The 20469-nt window shown below is 49.8% G+C and overlaps 1 protein-coding gene across 1 annotated transcript in view; it reads left to right on the forward strand.

Moving 5' to 3' along the window:
• The window catches only part of TUT7 (terminal uridylyl transferase 7), a 63101-nt gene extending 45778 nt beyond the window's left edge, over positions 1-17323 (forward strand). The window contains exons 18-30 of the mRNA XM_038770115.1: positions 1941-1998; positions 5301-5404; positions 5942-6031; positions 6303-6416; positions 6540-6617; positions 7887-8064; positions 8822-8869; positions 8977-9068; positions 10168-10283; positions 12107-12420; positions 13415-13491; positions 13948-14005; positions 16159-17323. Coding sequence (XP_038626043.1) covers positions 1941-1998; positions 5301-5404; positions 5942-6031; positions 6303-6416; positions 6540-6617; positions 7887-8064; positions 8822-8869; positions 8977-9068; positions 10168-10283; positions 12107-12420; positions 13415-13491; positions 13948-14005; positions 16159-16226 — 1395 coding nt within the window. The 3' untranslated portion in view covers positions 16227-17323. The remainder of the gene's footprint in view (positions 1-1940; positions 1999-5300; positions 5405-5941; positions 6032-6302; positions 6417-6539; positions 6618-7886; positions 8065-8821; positions 8870-8976; positions 9069-10167; positions 10284-12106; positions 12421-13414; positions 13492-13947; positions 14006-16158) is intronic.
• The last annotated feature ends 3146 nt before the right edge of the window (positions 17324-20469 follow it).

The following is a 20469-nucleotide window of genomic DNA, read 5'->3' on the forward strand; positions in this document are numbered from 1 at the left end:
CTCAGCTGATCCCTCCCTCGTCGCCCAGAGGCTAACGCGGGGACTTGTCGCGGGCCCGATCCCGTGCTTGAGGGTGCCCACGGGCAACCTGGAGCCGGAGGCTTGAGCCCTCCCCCGACCCGACAGGCCACGAGGATCATCCAACGGCCTGTCAGCTGAGACTCCGGAGTCACTCTAAGCAGGTGCCAGGTGCGGTGGGCCGGCAGGAAGGCCAGAACCAACTGAAGTAGTGAATCGGGCCACCCCAGGGAGAGCGCCCACCCAGCCGAGGATCTTCGTCGGCACCGGATGCAGGCGGTCAGCGCGGAGAGAGTCGGGGAGGGAGAAGACGCCCGTCGAGAAGGGTAGCACGGGGGATGGCAAGCGCCGGTGTTATAGGCTCCTGTCTCAACTGAAGGCCCCCGGAGCCGGCCCGCCTCCTCTCCTCCGAGTCCTAGATGCCCCGCAGAATCGGCCGGTCGCAGGGTGGTATTCGTCGAGCGCTTACTGTGGGCGATGCACTGTACTAAGCGCTTGGGAGAGTCCAGTCCAGCCGAGTTCCTGGGCCACACCGAGTCGAATCTGTGCATCGGTGACACTTTAGGGACCGTGCCCTCTGACTGCCCGGAAGGCGGGATCGCAGCCGACAACCAGTCACCTCGCGGCCCGAAACTGTCGTGGAGGGACGACGGGCAGAGGAGAGGCGCCAGCAGGGGACACCCAAACAGCTGCCACGTGGAGAGCTGAAATTGGAAAACCCAAAGCAAGGAGGGCAGAGCAGATGTCTTAGGGACACAGCGAGGCCAAGCCTCAGGCCACATTGTGGCCCGCGCTGGAGAAGGGAGCGGCTCTCTTTGGAGCAGAAGCCTCGAAAGGGTTGTGAGACAAAGAGACGGAGGGTGAAAACAAAGCAAGGCGCTGCAAAGAACAAACCCGACAGCACAACACAGGACAGTCTTTGAGTGTGCGTGGTGTGGTCGGGACCGTGGGTCCCCCGTTGGCCTTGTCAGCCCACACATGCACCTGTAGGTGAATCTCACCGTCAGTGGCCTCTTGGAGTACGAAGGACAACTATATAGTGCCTAATACAGCGGCAGGCACCAGGTGGGTGCTTAGTAAATGTGAATTGAACCAAGATGCTAATGAATTAATTCTCTTTTGGCGTTGTAGACGGCCAAGTTGAACAGCAGGCGATGTTGGTGGCCACTGATCCAATATGTTAGATTAACCTGGCTCGTTAAAGAGTTTTGTTTTTGTTTTCTTTAAAAATCCCGATTGGTAGAAAGAATGAAGAGAAAGCATCGTGTGTTCCCAGGTCAATAACCTAAGAAGAATGACGCTGTCCTCCGACGTCGGTTCTAATGTCTAGTTTTAGTCCGTAGAACCCAATCTGCTCGAGGCATCTTCCCCCTCCCCGCCCTTCCCTTCCCCAGTCCCCACATGGGTATATTTGGCTGCCTACATTGCGTGTCTCTCTCTCGTGTCCAAACTGGCTCATCAGCGTCTCGAAGAGAAGGATTGCGTTTTCTTTATCTCACAGCCCGCAACACTCAGTATAACGCTAGGCTAGCCCGGGTGGTCAGCGGTGATTTGAAATAAATGAAATGTTTCCGTGGGGGAACGTGGTCTCTTTTTAAGATAGGAAACGTAGACTGAGGAGATTTTGCTAGAGTTGTCTAGGAATGAAAGGGGTTGGTTGGGTTTTTTTCTGTGTCTAAAATTCATTAAGGCTCACTTAGTTTTAAAGTTTGCCCTAATGTTCAAAGTGTTTCAAAACTCTTAACAGAAGTGTACCTGAACAGAAGGGTTTGGGGGGGGTTGAACATTTCCTACTGGCGATAGAATAATTGGCGGAAAGGAGATCGAATGGCCGTTTCTGAATGTAAAGAAATAAGCTGTGCTAGAACATCAAGAGAGCGTCTCCATATTGGAGTCAACATCCTCTCCTATCTTCTTTGCAGACGCTGGATTGCATAAGAACTATTGAAGAGCTAGCAAGAGTCCTCAAGAAGCATTCAGGTACACTCTTCAGACCCTCTAGCTCTGGGGATTTTCTTCTCCTCTTTCCGCTAGCCCTTTGAAATAAATAGAGAAGAGAATCTCCAGGTCCCAAGCAGGCAGGACGGCATTTGTTGAGCACTTACTAGGTGCCAGGCACTGTTCTAAGTGCTGGGGTGGATACAAGCAAATCGAGTTGGACACAGTCCCTCTCCCAGTTACAGTCTCAACCTCAGAGAAGTGAAGTGATTTGCCCCAGGTCACACAGCAGACAAGTGGCAGAGTTGGGATTGGAACCCATGACCTTCCCAGGCCTGTGGTCTATCCTCTACCTCATGCTGCTTCTTACTAGTGTTAGGGTTTCGTCATGTTCGGGCGTCAGAATTCATCGGTGACCGCAGTGGTTTTAGAGGCCTGTGCTTTGACCTCGTCTCTGTTTTCCGTGGGCACGAAATGGCCTTCTCGTTGACCGCCGGAGAGTATTTACCAATTCGGCGGGATGATGTTTTCGAGTAGAACTGTAAGGTTTCCTCCATGCCAGGGGAAAGTGGTTTCTGGAGTCAGTCAAACCCTTGAGCACATAACGAGAACCATCAGTGGAGAAAGGCGGTTAGGAAATGTGTCGAGAGCGTCAGTCTCATTCGCGGGAGTTTTGAAGGGGGAGGAGGAAGGGGTTCAGCCACTAGACAGCATCGAGCTTACCGTTGGCGTCGTTTGGCCATAGTCTGGAACCTGTCGTTCCTCGAACAAACGGTGAATATTCCTAGTGGGATGGAAGCTGAATGGGCTATGGTCGTTATTCATGGCTACAGGATTCTGGAGGAAACCACAGGCGGTTGTATTCGCGTATCGTGTTCATGTCTGACGAGTGAGGTGCGGGACAAACTTGAGTGCAGACCTTGGGCTTCCTTTCTCTCACTCCCCACAGCACTGAACGTGGTAATGGAGTGGCAGAAACCACAGTGTGTTGACTGGCTAACCTCAAAGAGAGAGATTTTTATCTCTCTTTAGAGCCGGTTTTTCTTGGGTGGGGAAAATCTGGTGGCATCAAATAAAATCAAAGGAGGCAATCGATCAGTTGATCATATTGTTTTAGTGCTTACTGTGGGCACTGCGCTGAATTAAGTGTTTGGGAGAGCACAGTAGAACAGTCGGTAGACATGTTCCCTGCCCACAACGAGCTTACAGTCTAGAGAGGGAGACAGACATTAATGTGAAAAAATAAATTATGGGTATCAGTGATATTTATTGAGCACTCACTGTGTACAGAGCGCTGTACTCAGCGCTTGGGAGAGTCCCGTATAACAGTTGGTAGACACGTTCCCTGCCCCAAATGGGGAGAGACAGACATTAATATAAATAAATGATGGATACCAATCGTATTTATTGAGTGCTTACTGTGTGCAGAGCACTGTATTAAACGCTTGGGAGAGTACAGTATAACAGAGTCGATAGACACGTTCCCCGCCCACAACGGGCTTACATTCTGGAGGGGGAGACAGCTATTAATCTAAATAATAGAGAAGCAGCGTGGCCCAGTGGAAAGAGCCTGGGCTTTGGAGTCAGAGGTCATGGGTTCAAATCCCGGCTCCACCACTTGTCAGCTGTGTGACTTTGGGCAAAGTCACTTCACTTCTCTGTATCTCAGTTACCTCATCTGTAAAATGGGGATGAAGACTGTGAGCCCCATGTGGGACACCCTGATCACCTTGTAGCCTCCCCAGTGCTTTGCACATAGTAAGTGCTTAATAAATGCCATTATTATTATTAAATAAATATATGGTGGATAGGGACAAAAGTGCTGTGGGAAGGGGGATAAAAGGGTTCAGATCCAAAAGGCTGTTTTTGAAGGGGCCGTTGTCTGTGCTTAACAGAGCTTTGGTCTCTGTTCGCTAACAGACCTAATTAATGGGATCCACGCAGGGAAAATGAACGCCTTGAGGACCTCAAAGGATCTCCCCTCTGCAGGGTTTTGGTTCCTCAAAGTCATTCTCTGTTTGATGAGGTCGAAAAGGTGGGGCGAGGGTACGACGGCCAGCAAGGTTTCTCCACCTCAGGAGTTAGGATCCCAGGCGAGGGGGCTGGGAATTCTTGTAGGGCACCAGCACCGTGGAGCTCTGAGTGGTGGTTTGACCATGACGGCAGAGCCACTGGCTATTTAATAATAATAATAATAATGATGGTGATGATGATGGTATTTGTTAAGCACTTACTATGTGCCAAGCACTGTTCTAAGCTCTGGGATTTGATCAGGACTTGTCAGCCTTCTGTTCTCCCCCGCCACACGCTTTTTTGTGGAATTATTATTACTGTCTTCTAGACTGTGAGCCCGTTGTTGAGTAGGGACCGTCTCTATATGTTGCAAACATGTACTTCCCAAGCGCTTAGTACAGTGCTCTGTACACAGTAAGCGCTCAATAAATACGATTGAATGAATGAATGAATGAATTTGTTAAGCACTTATTAGGTGCCAGGTACTGTACTAAGCGCTGGAGTAGATAAAAATTTGTAAGGTTGGACAGGTTGGACTGTGAGCCCATTGTTGGGTAGGGACCATCTCTATATGTTGCCAACTTGTACTTCCCAAGCGCTTAGTACAGTGCTCTGCACACAGTAAGCACTCAATAAATACGATTGAATGAATGAATGAATTTGTTAAGCGCTTATTAGGTTCCAGGTACTATACTAATAATAATAATGATGGTATTTGTTAAGCGCTTACTATGTGTAAAGCACTGTTCTAAGTGCTGGGGGATACAAGGTGATCAGGTTGTCCCACGTGGGGCTCACAGTCTTAATCCTCATTTTACAGATGAGGGAACTGAGGCACAGAGAAGTTAAGTGACTTGCCCAAAGTCACACAGCTGACAATTGGCGGAGCCAGGATTTGAACCCATGACCACTGACTCCCAAGCCTGTGCTCTTTCCACTGAGCCATGCTGCTTAAACGCTGCAGTTGATGCAAATTTGTCAGGTTGGACACAGTCCCTGTCCCACATGGGGTTCACGGTCGTAATCCTCATTTTACAGATGAGGTAACTGAGGCCCAGAGAATAGAAGTGACTTCCCCAAGGTCACCCAGCAGACAAGTGACAGAGCCAGGATTAGACCCCAGGTCCTTGATGCCCAGGCTCTATCCACTAGGCCGTTCTGTGTCTCTGAGAGTCATGAGGGCCTCCGTTAGGGTTGCCGCGTAAAAAGCTGTGGGAACCACCGATGTTCGGCCACCCGGGTCTTTTCCATGAAATTCTAGACCGCCTGCCCGACATTCCCACTCTTGAAATGACCCTGTCAAATCACCCGGTTTTTCCCTCCCCGCACAGGCCTGAGGAACATACTACCCATTACAACAGCCAAGGTGCCGATTGTCAAGTTCTTCCACGTTCGAAGTGGCCTGGAAGTGGATATCAGTTTGTACAACACATTGGTAAGGTGATTTTCCAAGCTTTCCCCAAGCCACTTTGAGGGAAATCTGACTGGCTGAGACTTTGTCCCAGTTCGCTTTGGGAAAGGGGTGGTATTCCGAGCCATGATGTAACGCCAGGTCTCCGGGGATCTTGACTATCGCGTTCATTAGTTCATTCGATTGTATTTACTGAGCGCTTCCTTGTGCAGAGCACTGTACTAAGCAGTTGGGAGAGTGCAATAGAACAATAAACAGACACATTCCCTGCCCACAGCGAGCTTACAGTCTAGAGGGGGAGAGAGGTGTTAATATAAATAAATAATGTGGGTTCATGATTCTTACCATCGTTACTTGGGTCACTTGTAGTAGGATGCATTGGTTTGGGAATGGGTTGGAGGTTTTTTTGTTGTCGTTTGATTGGGTTTTTTTAAATCATGGGACAAAAACTGGCTAAATCCACGTGTTTACCGATCCCGCCGAAGGTAGACTTTAGTGTGTGGCTGTTCCCTGCCTTGTGATGCCAGCTTCCCTGAGACTGGTTTTTATTCTCTCTCCCAGGCCCTCCACAATACAAGACTTTTGTTTGCTTATTCGGCCATCGACCCCCGAGTGAGATATCTGTGCTACACCATGAAAGTATTTACCAAGGTGAGTAGTAGCTTCCACCGGGGGATGGGGCCAGCCGGCCCAGATCGGAACCTTGAATTAAAATCCTCTCCCCTAACAATCCCCCCCATCCCACCACCACCCCCGATCTCCTCCATGGCAGCAAGGGAGCCGCAGGTAGATTTGAGGGTACGGGAGCGGGTTCGTCGAACACCTAGAAGCTCCAGACTGCCAGCCCAGCTCGTAGACGCGATGAAGGTGTCGTGAGCCCGCACAAATACACGGATGCTAAACCTCACCTTCCTCCCTCCAGATGTGCGACATCGGCGATGCGTCTAGAGGCAGTTTGTCCTCCTATGCCTACACTCTTATGGTGCTATATTTTCTGCAGCAGAGAAAACCACCGGTTATTCCTGTTCTTCAAGAGGTAATACCGAAAGAAAAAAAAAATCCACCCTATTTAGCCTTTTCGGATCCACGATTCTGCAAGAGTTAATGGCAAATCACTGGCGTTTGACCATTCACACTCGTTTTTTCACAATGGTTTCAGATCAGCGACGAGGAAGAAAGCCCTGAAATCCTAGTAGATGGCTGGGACACTTACTTTTTTGACCAGATAGATAAACTGGTAGGTTGCTTGACACTCTTTTTCGCTCCCCCATTGAAAACTATCTCTGAACTTTGCCACCCATACCTGTAGTTTACTATTTCGCAGGTGGTCCGGCAGCTACTCGAGGGCAGGGACCGCGTCTTCTACTTTTTACGGCCACAATCAGTCAGTCGACGGTGATTTACTGAGCTCTTACCAGGTGTGCAGAGCGCTGAACTAGTCCTCGTGACTGTAAACTCGTTGTGGGCAGGGAATGTGTCTTATATTGTATTCTCCGAAGCGCTCAGTAAATACGATTGACTGACTGAACTAGGGCGAATACAGTCGAGTCGGTAAAAATAATGATGGTATTTGTTAAGTGCTTACTATATGCCAAGCACTGTTCTAAGCACTGAGCACAGTGAGAAGCAGCATGGCTCAGTGGAAAGAGCATGGGCTTTGGAGTCAGAGGCCATGGGTTCAAATCCTGGCTCCGCCAACTGTCAGCTGTGTGACTTTGGGCAAATCACTTCACTTCTCTGGGCCTCAGTTCCCTCATCTGTAAAATGGGGATTAAAATTGTGAGCCCCCCCATGGAACAACCTGATCACCTTGTAACCTCCCCAGCGCTTAGAACAGTGCTTTGCACATAGTAAGCGCTTAACAAATACCATCATTATTATTATTATTAAGCGGTAGACACGGTCCCTGCCCTCAAGGAGTTTACGGTGTAGCGTTCCCACCTGCTAGACCGTAATTTTAATTTTTAATTTTTTGCCTATGATATTAACTGTTAAGCACTTATGTGTTCTAAACCATGGGGTAGGTACAAGTGAATTACGTTGGACACAGTCCCTGTCCCGTACGGGGCTCCGCTCTCTAAGTAAGAGGAGGTAGGATTTAATCCTCATTTAACAGTCGAGGCAACTGAGGCCCAGAGAAGTGAAGCGACTTGCCCAAGGTCACACACGGCAAGCAATTGGCGGAGCGGGGATGAGAACCCAGGTCCTCCTATTCCCGGCCCCTTTTCAGTAGACCACAGTGCATCTCAGATGCCAGACTCAGGTTTGAGGCCCCGAAACTCCAGCCTGGGAGGGAGTTGAAGCGGGAAGGGTTATTTCCAGCTCTGTCTCTGGCAGGCCGTGGAACGAGAGGCAGAGATTGGACTGGAAGCATCCTGAAAGCAGGGAAAGGGGTGGTTCCCAAGCGTTGAGTTCCGTGCTCTGCTCTCTGTAGGTGCACGTAGTAAATGCCATGGGCCGATCGACTGACGTGCTGAGTTTTTGTTTTCCCCTCTTTGGCTTCCAGCCAGACTACTGGCCAGATTATGGAAAAAATACCGAGTCTGTTGGCGAGCTGTGGTTGGGCCTTCTTCGTTTCTACACCGAGGAATTCGATTTTAAAGAACATGTCATTTGCATCAGGACGAAAAGTCTCCTTACAACTTTCAAGAAGCAGTGGACCTCAAAGTACATCGTCATCGAGGGTGCGTACGAAAGCCGGGCCGCGGTTGCAGCGTAGCTCAGTGGAAAGAGCACGGGCTTTGGAGTCAGAGGTCATGGGTTCAAATCCCGGCCCCGCCAGCTGTCAGCTGTGTGACCTTGGGGGAGTCACTTCATTTCTCTGGGCCTCAGTTACCTCATCTGAAAAATGGGGATTAAAACTGTGAGCCCCCCGTGGGACAACCTGATCACCTTGTAACCTCCCCAGCGCTTAGAACAGTGCTTTGCACATAGTAAGCATTTAACAAATACCATCATTATTATTATTATTGTTATAGCCTTGGGGCCCGGCGTTTTCAGCCGCGCGACCGCCGTTATTTCCAAGTCCTCATCTCCCTCGGGGCTCCTAATAATAGTGACCGTGGTCCTTGTTAAGCGCTTCTGCCGAGCGCTGTACTAAGACGATGACCAGGTCAGACTCAGTCCCCGTCACACATGGGGCGCAGGTGGGAGGGAGAACGGGTATCAAATCCCCCATTTTGCAGCTGAGGAAACTGAGGCACAGAGCAGTGAGGTGACTTGCCCAAGGCTCCCAGGCCCGGGCTCTCTCTCCACTCGGCCTCCGCTGCCGTCCCCCATCTCCGACTCTCTGGGCCCACCCAGCCCCCTTCCCCTGGTTGACCAGCCACCTCTGGCCTCATCTCACGCTTGACTCGTGCGGCCCGAAGCCACCCCAGAGATCTTCATGCATGCACAGTCGTTCCCAGACTCCGGAGTCACCTTGACTTTCCTCGTTTTTAGATCCCTTTGATCTCAACCACAACCTTGGAGCTGGACTCTCCAGAAAAAGTAAGTTACCCTTTGGTTATCGATGCTGATATTGGCTATCGTCTTTCTATTTTTGTTTTTCTTCCTCCCGGCAAAGAGTCTGATGGATTATATTTTATTTTTACTAGTGACCAATTTTATAATGAAGGCTTTCATTAATGGTAGAAGACTGTTTGGTACTCCAGTCAAGGGATTTCCTAAAGACTATTACTCAAAAATGGTGAGTGTATTCTGGAGGTCTTCCAAAGATTGTTAATATTTGTTTAATTAGGACTAGATGAGCTAAAGGCTTAGGTTACTTCCCCCAAACTTTTCATTCATTCATTCAGTCGTATTTATTGAGTGCTTACTGTGTGCAAAGCACTGTTCTAAGCACTTGGGAGAATACAGTATAACAACAGACACATTCCTTCCCACAACGAGCTCACAGTCTAGCAGAGGAGACAGACATTAATATAAATAAATAACGAAATAAAGTACAGATATTAAATGTATATGTACACAAAATTTCCTGCTGTTGAGGATGGATGGGGTAGCCAGACCGTACCATACAATTGCAAATTTAACAAATACCATTTAAAAAAAATGACAAGTAATAATAATAATGGTATTTGCTAAGTGCTGTTATGTGCCAAGCACTGTTCTAAGTGTTGGGATAGATACAAGGTTATCAGGTTATCCCATTTGGGGCTCACAGTCTTGATCCCCGTTTTACAGATGAGGGAACTGAGGCCCAGAGAAGTTAAGTGACTTGCCCAAAGTCACACAGTTGACAAGTGGCGGAGTCGGGATTAGAACCCATGACCTCTGTCTCCCAAGCCCGGGTTCTTTCCACTAAGCCACGCTGCTTCTCTAAGAAGCATTAGCAGTGGAGTCCCCCGTTCATGCCGTGTGATTGTGCGATTTCTTTTGCCCCATGCAGACATGCTTACTTTGTCTTATGGTAAGAACAATAATAAGAATTGTGGCATGTCTTAAGAGCTTACTATGTGCCAGGCACTGTACTAAGTGCTTGGGATGGATACAGACAAATCAGGTTGGACACGGTCCCTGTCCCGCATGGGGCTTCCAGTCTTAATCCCCATTTTACAGATGAGATAACTGAGGCCCTTGCCCGAGGCTACACAGCAGACAGGTGGCGGAGCCGGAATTAGAACCCATGACTTTCTGACTCTCGGGCCTGTGCTCTATCCATTGCACCTTTGCGCTCACCTTAACGCTCCAAAGAAGCAAGCAACATGAGGCAGACCCAAAGGGCTTCAATTTCCAGGGCGGACTCTCTGACCCCTTGGGAATCTGACCACGCTTTGTCCTTCCAGGAGTATTTCTTCGATCCGGAAGTCCTGACCGAAGGGGAGCTGGCACCCAATGACAGGTGCTGCCGGATTTGCGGCAAAATCGGGCACTTTATGCGAGACTGCCCTCTGCGGAGAAAGTAAGTCAGCCCTGAAGACGGCTTTGACTCGGGTTGTCTTTCACCCCTCGTTGCCGGGGCTCATAGATGGGCTTTCGGTGTTTCCAGTCAAAGGAATTCAGCACTCAGAAGCAGGAGGATGGCTTTCGGAATTACCAAAGAGTTCGAGCTTGAAGCCCCAAGCCAGCTTTCCTTTTCAGTCTAGTCTCCCAAGCATATCGGCTCTGATTTGACACAGTCTGCCTATCTGCACAGGCCTTTGGACCCCCCTTCTTCCCATCCCCACTTTGGCTCTTTCACTGCCTGGTTGCATTTCCACCAGAGCTTGGGGAGAGATGGGAGGAAAGGGAGAAAGCTCGACTTTATTCCAAAAAACCACAGAGGTAATGACCCAAGGGCCAAGCCTTCAAAAGGAGAGCTCGGCTTCTCCGCGGAATGCCGCTAGGTGTTCTCCAAACAAACAAAACCACAAAAGCGCTCAATAAACACAATTGAAGGAAAAGCCAAGTGTGTTGTATCAGACTCTCCCAGGCACTTAGTCCGGTGCTCCGCACAAAGGGAGCGCTTAATACATACCACTAATTGATTGATTGACCGAGAGAAGGATCACTGTCTGAGAGACAATGGAAACATTTCATAGGGGAGAAAATCGTCTTCGGATTTGGCCTTATTTTCCTCCACCCAGTGTGGGAAAGGAGGTGTTCTCCCGTACGTGGTATTTTCACTCTCTCAGACGGTGATCGATCAATCCGTGGTGTTAATTGAGCGCTTACTGCATGCAGAGTATCAACTCAACGCTTGGGAGAGTCCAATACAACAGACTCGGCTCTTGTGGTTTCGGTCGTTTGGAAAAGCCGAGCTCTCCTTTTCAAGGTTTGGGGCTCAGGTGGCTTTCTCTGTGGTTTGGGGGTTTTCCACCCGGAGAGCTTTCAGAGTTGAATATCCAACACGGTTTGTGAGCCGGCCACATTGAAGTCACTGTCTGCCTACGGTCAGGTTCAGACATTGGGAAGTACAGAGCTCATTTGTCTTCGCTCAGCCTGACCCTGAATGCAGCCAGCAAGGGATGTGGGTGAGCCCCTCCCTGTCCACATTGTCTGCCTCCAGGGGTAGTGGTTTTTTTCGCCCTCCGTCTCCGAACCCCACTAGCCACACAACCGGGCACCCCCACCTAACAGCTCTTCAGTGGGATTCAGGGGGTCAGAGAGAGTCAGGAAGCAGAACTAGCCAAGTCTTCCAAGTGGAGGAACGAGACTCCTTTCTCTCTTCCCCCCTCGCCTGCCTCCAGCATCTTCCTCCTCCTCAGATCTTTTGAATCTCTCGGGTTTGTTTTGAGGGGGCGGTGCGACTCTTCATCTTAATGCCTTTTCAGGTTGATGTGTATTCATTCAGCCGTATTGATCTCTTACTGTGTGCAGAGCACTGTACTAAGCGCTTGGGAAGTACAATTCGGCAACAGATAGAGATAATCCCTACCCAACAACGGGCTCACAATCTAGAAGGGGGAGACAGACAACAGAACAAAACAAGTAGACAGGTGTCAGTACCATCAGAATAGATAAATAGAATTATAGCTATATGCACATCATTAATAAAATAGAGGAATAAATATGTACAAATATACACAAGTGCTGTGGGGAGGGGAAGGGGGTAGGGAGGGAGTGGGGACGATGGGGAGGAGGAGCAGAGGAAAAGGGGGGCTCAGTCTGGGCAGGCCTCCCGGAGGAGGTGAGCTCAGTAGGGCTTTGAAGGGAGGAAGAGAGGTAGTTTGGCGGGTGTGTGGAGGGCGTAGTCTCCTCCCCTCTAGAACGCCCTCTGAGCCCCAAACTTATATCCCGCTACAGGTTGAGGCGGCGGCGGGATCACGAAGACCCCAAAAGCCAGCGGTGCCCCGACAATAAAGAGAAGACGGTCCAAGAGGACCAAGAAGCTCAGAGCAAGATTGTTGAGAAAGAGCCGTCGGTGAAGGAGGGCCAGGCTCAGCAGAAACCCAGGCAGAGCCGGGGCGGGCCGGAAATGGGAAAGGACAAGATGCCCCGGCAGTTGACCGAGAAGTGGAAGCGACAGGAAGACAAAGAGCTGAGAGAGAAGCGCTGCTTCATCTGTGGGAGAGAAGGCCACATTAAGAAAGACTGCCACCTGTTAAAAGGCATCACAAGTACGGAGGGGTTGATTTTGAATCCGGGTTCGACGCTCTCTATGTGCCGAGCATGGTGCTTGGGGGCGATGGGAGCCGATTGGGTCGGACCCGGTCCCCGTCCCACGTCCCAGAGGGAGGGAGATGGGCGTTTTCAAGCCCCATTTCACACGTGAGAAAACCGAGGCCCAGAGAGGTTAAGTGACGAGCCCCAGGCCAGTGGCGAAGCCAGAATTGGAACCCAGGTCTCCTGACTACCATTCACTCGTTAATTCATTCAATCGTATTTATTGAGTACTTATTGTGTGCAGAGCACTGGACTAAGCGCTTGGGAAGTACAAGTTGGCAACATAAAGAGACGGTCCCTACCCAACAGCGGGCTCACAGTCTAGAAGGCCCGGGTCTCTCTCCACTCGGCACCCCTGCCACCCCGTTTATCAGGGGTCCGGAGCCCCTGGAGAGCTGAGAAAACTGAAAACGCTGCCGGGCGTCTGCGTTGCTGCCAGCTTGGTTTTGCTCCGGGGGCGAACGTAATGGAATCCTGCTAAGGGGAGAGAGGCCAGGGCCCAGCGCGTGGAACGTCCGTGAACGTTGCGACGGCTCCTGTCTCTTTCAGAAACTGAGGCCCAGAGAAGTGAGGTGACTCGCCCGAGTTCCCCCAGCGGGCCCAGGAAATGCTTGGCCCTCCTAACTGGGTCAGATTCGAAGGCGTTGGCTGAGGAGGCCTCCAGTGTATTTAGAAGCTCTCTCCCTCTAAAGCAGGATACTCTTCTTGTACCATGTAGTCTCCATGTGAGCCCCAGATTCTTAGTTCCTTAGGGGCAGGGATTGTGTCTCCAAACTCCATTGGGTTCTTCCTGGCGCCTAGTATGGTGCTCTGCACACAGTAGGCGCTCAATAAATGCCATCGATTGGTGTGCACTGTTACGGGTAGCCGTCACAGAGGCGTGCCGGGGGGGTGTTGGCGTTACCTTGGCTTAGTTTAAAAGCGTGGTGTCATTTTTCTTTTCTTCAGGTTTTTGCGCAGCAGATGGTCTTCAGGGACCCCTGCTCTCTTCTAGCCCTTTGAAACCAACTGGCAAATTCAGTCAGGTGAACTTTACAATTTCAGGGTATTTTTTTCTTTAAAAATGATGGTAAATGTTCAGCGCTTACTATGTGCCAAGCACTGTTCTAAGCCCTGGGGTAGATACAAGGTAATCAGGTTGTCCCCCGTGGGGCTCACAGTCTTCATCCCCATTTTTCAGGTGAGGTAACTGAGGCCCAGAGAAGTAAAGTGACTTGCCCAGAGTCACCCAGCAGACAAGTGGCAGAGCCGGGATTGGAACCCACGTCCTCTGACTTCCAAGCCCGGGCTCTTTCCCCTGAGCCACGCTGCTGCTTCTCTAAGTACCAACCGGAGCGTTTGACCCCGAACATAACGTCGCTTAAACTCTTTATTCCAACTCGGCGGCCGTCACCGCCGCCTGTGAATCGTTAGGCTCTGATAGTTCTGTTCCAAGGGGCTTTGTTCTTGTGGATTTTTTGATTTCTGGTTTGTTCTTTTAGGCAATGCAGGAAGACAAAAAGAAGCAAAAAGCCAAGTTGTCTGTGAGTCCCCAGTCAGGTGCGTACCTTTTGCAAAATGTCATTATAGTCCTCACCTTTCAAGTAAGTACAAACGTGCCAGTCTTAAGAGTTTTGACTTTGGGTGGCTTCTGTAATGGTAGAGGATTGGTCATGATTGACAAGTAGTCCATCGATGGATCGATCGTGTTTATTGAGCACCCCCTGTGTGCCGAGTACTGGGCTAAGCACTTGGGAGAGGACAGCCCTACAGAGTCGGTAGACACTCACCCTGCCTACAAGCACTTAGAGTCAACCAGGATATCAGCCAACTGCCCTAACTGCTGCTGTTGATGTGGCTGGCCAGTGAAAAATATTGTGTCGGCCAGCCCTAGTGCATTTTACTTTCCCAAGTGTTTAGCAGAGAGCTCTGCACACGGCAGTCTGTCATCGATACCGTTGATTGACTGGTAGAGTTTTTGAACCATGAGAAATATATTCCCAGAGGGCCAGCCCCCACCCCCACCCTACACACACACACTGTTCTAAGCGCTGGGGTAGATGTATGGTAATCAGGTTGTCCCACGCAGGGCTCGCAGTCTTAATCCCCATTTTACAGATGAGGGAACTGAGGCACAGAGAAGTTAAGTGACTTGCCCCAAGTCACACAGCTGATAAGTGGCGGAGCCGGGATTAGAACCCACGACCTCTGACTCCCAAGCCCGGGCTCTTGCCACTACTGATAGTGAGAACTATTATTATTCTTTGCATCAGTTGTCGTTCTTGACGTTCTGGTCAAGATTGTACTGAGCGCCAGGGTAGAGAGAAGATAACACAGCCCCGGTCCCATATAAGCTCATTGTAGGCAGAGAATGTGTCCATTTATTGCTATATTGTCTCCTCCCAAGTGCTTAGTACAGTGCTCTGCACACAGTAAGCGCTCAAGACATACGATTGAATGGATGACAAAATGAATGAATGAATGAATATGGGGCTCACAGTCTAAGTAGGAAGGAGGAGGATTTACTGCCCGTTTTACGGATGAAGAAACTGAAGCATAGAGAAGTCAAGTGACTCGAATAGAGTGTTTACTCCTCCCCCTTGCCCCCCATTCCTGCTCCCAAGCCTCAGAGGGGCCTGGCACTGGACCTTCTTGAGGCCCCCCCCTCCACCCTCTCTTGCCTTCCTGAATCGCCACACTGTCATTTCTGTCTAGTTTTCTGTCTCAGCAGCCCAGACGCGGCTTAATTATCCCAAGCCAGTTACGCCTTTGGAGAATAAGATGAGTGATGATGGTACTATTTGTTAGGCGCTTACTCTGTGCCAAACACTGTACAAAGCACCTGGGTAGGTACCAGTGCCTCAGGGCATTCATTCACTCATTCAATCGTATTTATTGAGCGCTTACTGTGTGCAGAGCACTGTACTAAGCGCTTGGGAAGTACAAGTTGGCAACATATGGAGACGGTCTCTACCCAACAACAGGCTCACAGTCTAGAAGGGGGAGGCAGACACTGTCCCCGTCCCACACGGAGCTCACAGAAAGAAGGAGATCAGGGATTGAACCCCCGTTTCACAGATGAGGAAACTGAGGCCCAGTTTCAAGGGCCCACTTCTCTGCTTGTCTCTGGGCCTCAGTTCCCTCGTCTGTGAAGAAGGGCTGAAGACTGTGGAGCCCCATGTGGGACAGGGGCCGTGTCCAACCCAAGTAGCTCAGGCTGACCCCAGCGCTTAGCCCAGTGCCTGGCACTTAGCTCTTGGACAGGGGGGCATGGCTACCAACTCTGTGCTCTTGTGGTCTCCCAAACGCTCAGTCCAGTGGTCTGCACAAAGTAAGCGCTCAATTGATACGATGGATTAACAAGTTCCATTTAAAAAAGGGTGGGGGGCACGACCTGGGATTAAAAGCCAGGTCCTCTGACTCTTGGGCCCGGGTTCTTTCCACTAGGGCCCCTCTGCTCTACCCAAGAAGCCGCTGCCCTCGGTTTACCTCGGTCAGAGCCCGAGCTTTTGCTCTCCACAGAGCGATCCCGGCGGAGGCCTTGGGCTTGCCTCAGCGAATCGCCTCTGCTTCTCTGCCGTCAGAGCAGGACAGTCGAGGAATCCCCCGATGCCAGATTGGGCCTTTGACCCCCAAGGGTGACTGTGTTCCATTGGAGCGCATCCGCGGGTTGGCTTGTTTGACGCCAAGTGGTTCTCTTTCTTCTCCCCCAGGAAGCCTTCCCAATAAATACATGACTCAGGGAAAAGCCTCACCGAAGAAGACGCAACTAGAATTCTGAGGGAGCCGGCACCCGCGTCGGATTTGGGATTGAAGCATCCGAGGTCCCCGGGCCGACAGCACATATCAGTATTTAACTTGTATTTCAAGAAAGTGGCTAGTTTTGCCTTTCGTGAACCATGTCTAAGAAAAGGTTATTTTTAATTAGGGACGTCTGCCTCACATACGCTCCCCTTACATGTGAACGTTTGAATAGAAAGCCATGATGTTTGAATTGGACGTTTAGCTACGGGTCAGAAGGAAAAATTACATTGTCATGGTTTTAACCCTTTCAAAATGCACTAAAAAAAAAAAAGCGGGTGTGCTTGCGCGTGTGTGTGTGTGCGTGCGTGGGTGCGCAATTTTCAATGAGGTTTTTCAAGAATTCGACCCCCTCATCGTGGAACAAGTGACTAGAGAATCAGCGGTTACCGGGAGGCCATTTTCACTTTGTTTTCTTCAAGATTTCAACCCCCACAGTACGGAACAGACGACTGACGAATCGGCGGTTACGGAGCTGCAGGCTTTTCGTCTCTTACCGCTCTTGCCGAAAGCAAGGTTTTTGAAGGGGGACACGGTATCTGTTGTTGTTTACCAAATCCTTGTGTAAAAGTCTTTCAAATATTTGTGAACTATTCCTACTGTATTTGCAAACATTATTTTCTTGTTATCTGTCAAAAGCTGATACCATTGGACAGTAGTGACCCTTTATGTTGAGTCTCTGTGGGGAGGGCAGTGCCATTGAGCTTTGCTTTCCCCTCCCTCCCCCGCCCCCCACCCCTGTGATTTTTAGAAGAGTTGATAATACTGCTGTGCTTGTGTACAAGACGAGACTGTGAAGCAGGTGATCCTGTTTGAGGCTGGAGAAAAACTCTCTACAAACCGCGACCGAGAAATGAAAGCACTTGACGGAAATGTTGGGCGAATCAGCTTGCAGGGGGGAGCGTGTTCCTCGCTCCCGAGGGACTTACTGCCCATCGGTGTCACCCTGGGTATCCCCCCCACGTCCATTAGGAATCGAAGCATCCGACTCCCCGTCTCGACTCCGCCGCTCGTATTCGTAACTGAAAAGAATTAAAGGTGGAAGTTCCAATTTTATTTTTTTTCCTCTCCCCCGCCCCCCCCCCCCCCCCCCGCCCCATTTTTCCTTCGATTGTACTCTAAGGAAACGCAATAGTGCGGAAACCGAACTGTCATTTGTGCCGATTGCACGATTTGGAGAGAACTCGATGGAGAACGAGGGAAGGCTCTTCCTACCGCAAGGGGCCATTCTCGTGAAACCCCGGGCCGCACATCGGCATGAGTCGATCTGGGCCAGGAAAAGGCAGTCATGCGCGTGCTTCAGCCTAACTGAACCGTTCCATACAGTTCTTTTATGTCCTTGCGACTTTCTGGTATTTAATACGGTAACCACAGTAAGCCGCCGGCATAAAAGCCTTCTGCCCAAAATAAGAAGCTTTGGATCCAAGAGATGCGAATCGGGGGGCTATTTTTAATGAGGTTTTTCAAGAATTCAGGCGCATATTGTGGAACAAGTGACTAGCGAATCGGTTTCCGAGATGTGGTCTCCGACGAGGTTTTTTGTGAATTTGACCTCCACATTATGGAATGAGTGACTAGCGAATCGGTGGTTTCCGCAGCGCGATTTTCAATGAGGTTTTTCCAGATTTTAACCCCCACGTTAATGGAGCGTTGGCCTAGCAGATCAGTGGTTACCGGGGTGCAATTTTCAATTAATTTGACCCCCATGTTGTGGAAAAAGTGACTAGCGAATTGGTGGTTAACTGGGATGCAATTATCAGTGAGGTTTTCGTGAATTTGACCCCCACATTACGGAACAAGTGACTAGATTGTAAGCCCTTTGAGGGCAGGGATCATGTTTACTTACTCTGTTGTACTCTCCCAGGCGTGTAGTGCAGTGCTCTGCACACAGCGTTCAATAAATACCATTGATTGATTAAAAAATCACCGTCCTTCATATCTGAAGATGCCGCTGACTCTGTGATTGTCATGAGTGCAGTCAGTCCGAGCCACGTTGGACACGTGCACGTAAACACGTACACACACACAGGTACACACACTGTTCCTCGCTTTGTCGTGTGTTGCAGTGTCTGTCATTGTTTTCACTTTTGCCTCCTTTGTCTTCTCTGAAGTGCACCATGCTGGTCTGTCTTGCCAGAATGATCTTCTGGGCTTTCAGCTGAGATGCCATATCGTCTGAGGTGGCACTTTAATAATAATAATAATTATTATTATGATGATGATATTTGTTAAATCCTTACTGTGTGCCAAGCACTGCACTGTACAGAGAGGCAGTGTTGCTTAGTGGAAAGAGCGTGCGCTTGAGAGTCAGAGGTCGTGGGTTCTAATCCCAGCTCTGCCACTTGTCAGCTGTGTGACTGGGCGAGTCACTTAACTTCTCTGGGCCTCAGTTACCTCCTCTGAAAAATGGGGATTAAGGCTGTGAGCCCCATGTGGGACAACCTGATTACCTTGTATCCCCTTCAGCGCTTAGAACAGTGCTTGGGACAGATACATGGTGATCAGGTTGTCCCACGTGGGGCTCACAGTCTTAATCCCCATTTTACAGAGGAGGTCACTGAGGCCCAGAGAAGAATAATGATGGTATTTGTTAAGCGCTTAATTATGTTTGCACTGAGCCACACAGTGACTTGCCCAAGGTCACACAGCAGACAAGTGGCAGAACGGGGATTAGAACCCACGTCCTGATTCCCAAGCCCGTGCTCTTGCCGCTAAGCCACGCCGCTTCTCAAGAAGCAGATAGAGCCCGGGCTGTGAGCCCGTTGTTGGGTACGGACCATCTCTATATGTTACCGACTTGTACTTCCCAAGCACTTAGTACAGTGCTGTGCACACAGTAAGCGCTCAATAAATACAATTGAATGAATGAGTCGGAGGACCTGGGACCTGGGTTCTTATCCCGGCTCCACCCCTTGGTTGCTGCGTGACCTTGGGCAAGTCACTTCACTTCTGGGCCTCGGTTCTCCTGTTTTCCTATTTAGACCGTGAGGCTTATGTGGGAAAAGGGACTGTGTCCAAACTGATTTACTTGCATCTACCCCAGTGCTTGGAACAGTGTTTGACACACAGTAAGCGCTCAACAAATACCATAAAAAAAGAATATTGGGAGGAGATTTTCCCCCTCCACAGCCCCAGCCCCATTCCTCTCCAGCCCGAAATGACCACCTCTCCTCAAAAGCCCCCAGCAACATTATTTTCTCAAGCTCTTAGTACAGTGTTCTGCACCCAGTAAGTGGCCTAGTGGAAAGAGCACGGGCCTGGGAGTCGGAGGATCTGGGTTCTAATTCTGGCTCCGCCGTGTACCTGCTGTGTGATCTTGGGCAAGTCACTTCTGTATCCCTTGGATCCCTTTATCTGCAAAATGGGGATCCATTCGCTGTTCTCCCTCCTGCTTAAGACTGTGAGCCCCTGGTGGGATGCAATTATGAGCATGTCTGCTAATTCTGTGGTTGTGTCCTCCCGTAAGTGCTTAGTACAGTGCTATGCACATAGCATTCAATAAATACCGTCGATCGACTGATTGACCTGTCTACCCCAGAGTTTAGTATAGCACTTGGCACCTAGTAAACACTTAACGAATACCAGTTATTATTAATAATAAATACCATTGTTTGATAACAATAATAACAATGACATTAAGCGCTTACTATGTGCAAAGCACTGTTCTAAGCGCTGGGGAGGTTACAAGGTGATCAGGTTGTCCCACGGGGGGCTCACAGTCTTCATCCCCATTTTCCAGATGAGGGAACTGAGGCCCAGAGAAGTTAAGTGACTTGCTCAAAGTCACACAGCTGACAAGTGGTGGAGTTGGGATTTCAATCAATCAATCAATCATATTTATTGAGCACTTACTGTGTGCAGAGCACTGTACTAAGCGCTTGGGAAGTACAAGTTGGCAACATGTAGAGACAGTCCCTACCCAACAGTGGGCTCACAGTCTAGAAGGGGGAGACAGAACAAAACCAAACATATTAACAAAATAAATAGAATAGATATGTACAAGTAAAATAAATAGAGTAATAAATATGTACAAACATATATACATATATACAAGTGCTGTGGGGAAGGGAAGGAGATAAGACGGGGGGGTGGAGAGGGGGACGAGGGGGAGAGGAAGGAGGGGGTCTGGGAAGGCCTCCTGGAGGAGGTGAGCTCTCAGTAGGGCCTTGAAGGGAGGAAGAGAGCTAGCTTGGCGGATGGGCAGAGGGAGGGCATTCCAGGCC

Source organism: Tachyglossus aculeatus, chromosome X4 (genome assembly GCF_015852505.1).
Source record: "Tachyglossus aculeatus isolate mTacAcu1 chromosome X4, mTacAcu1.pri, whole genome shotgun sequence".
In the NCBI taxonomy this organism is placed as follows: Eukaryota; Metazoa; Chordata; class Mammalia; order Monotremata; family Tachyglossidae; genus Tachyglossus; species Tachyglossus aculeatus.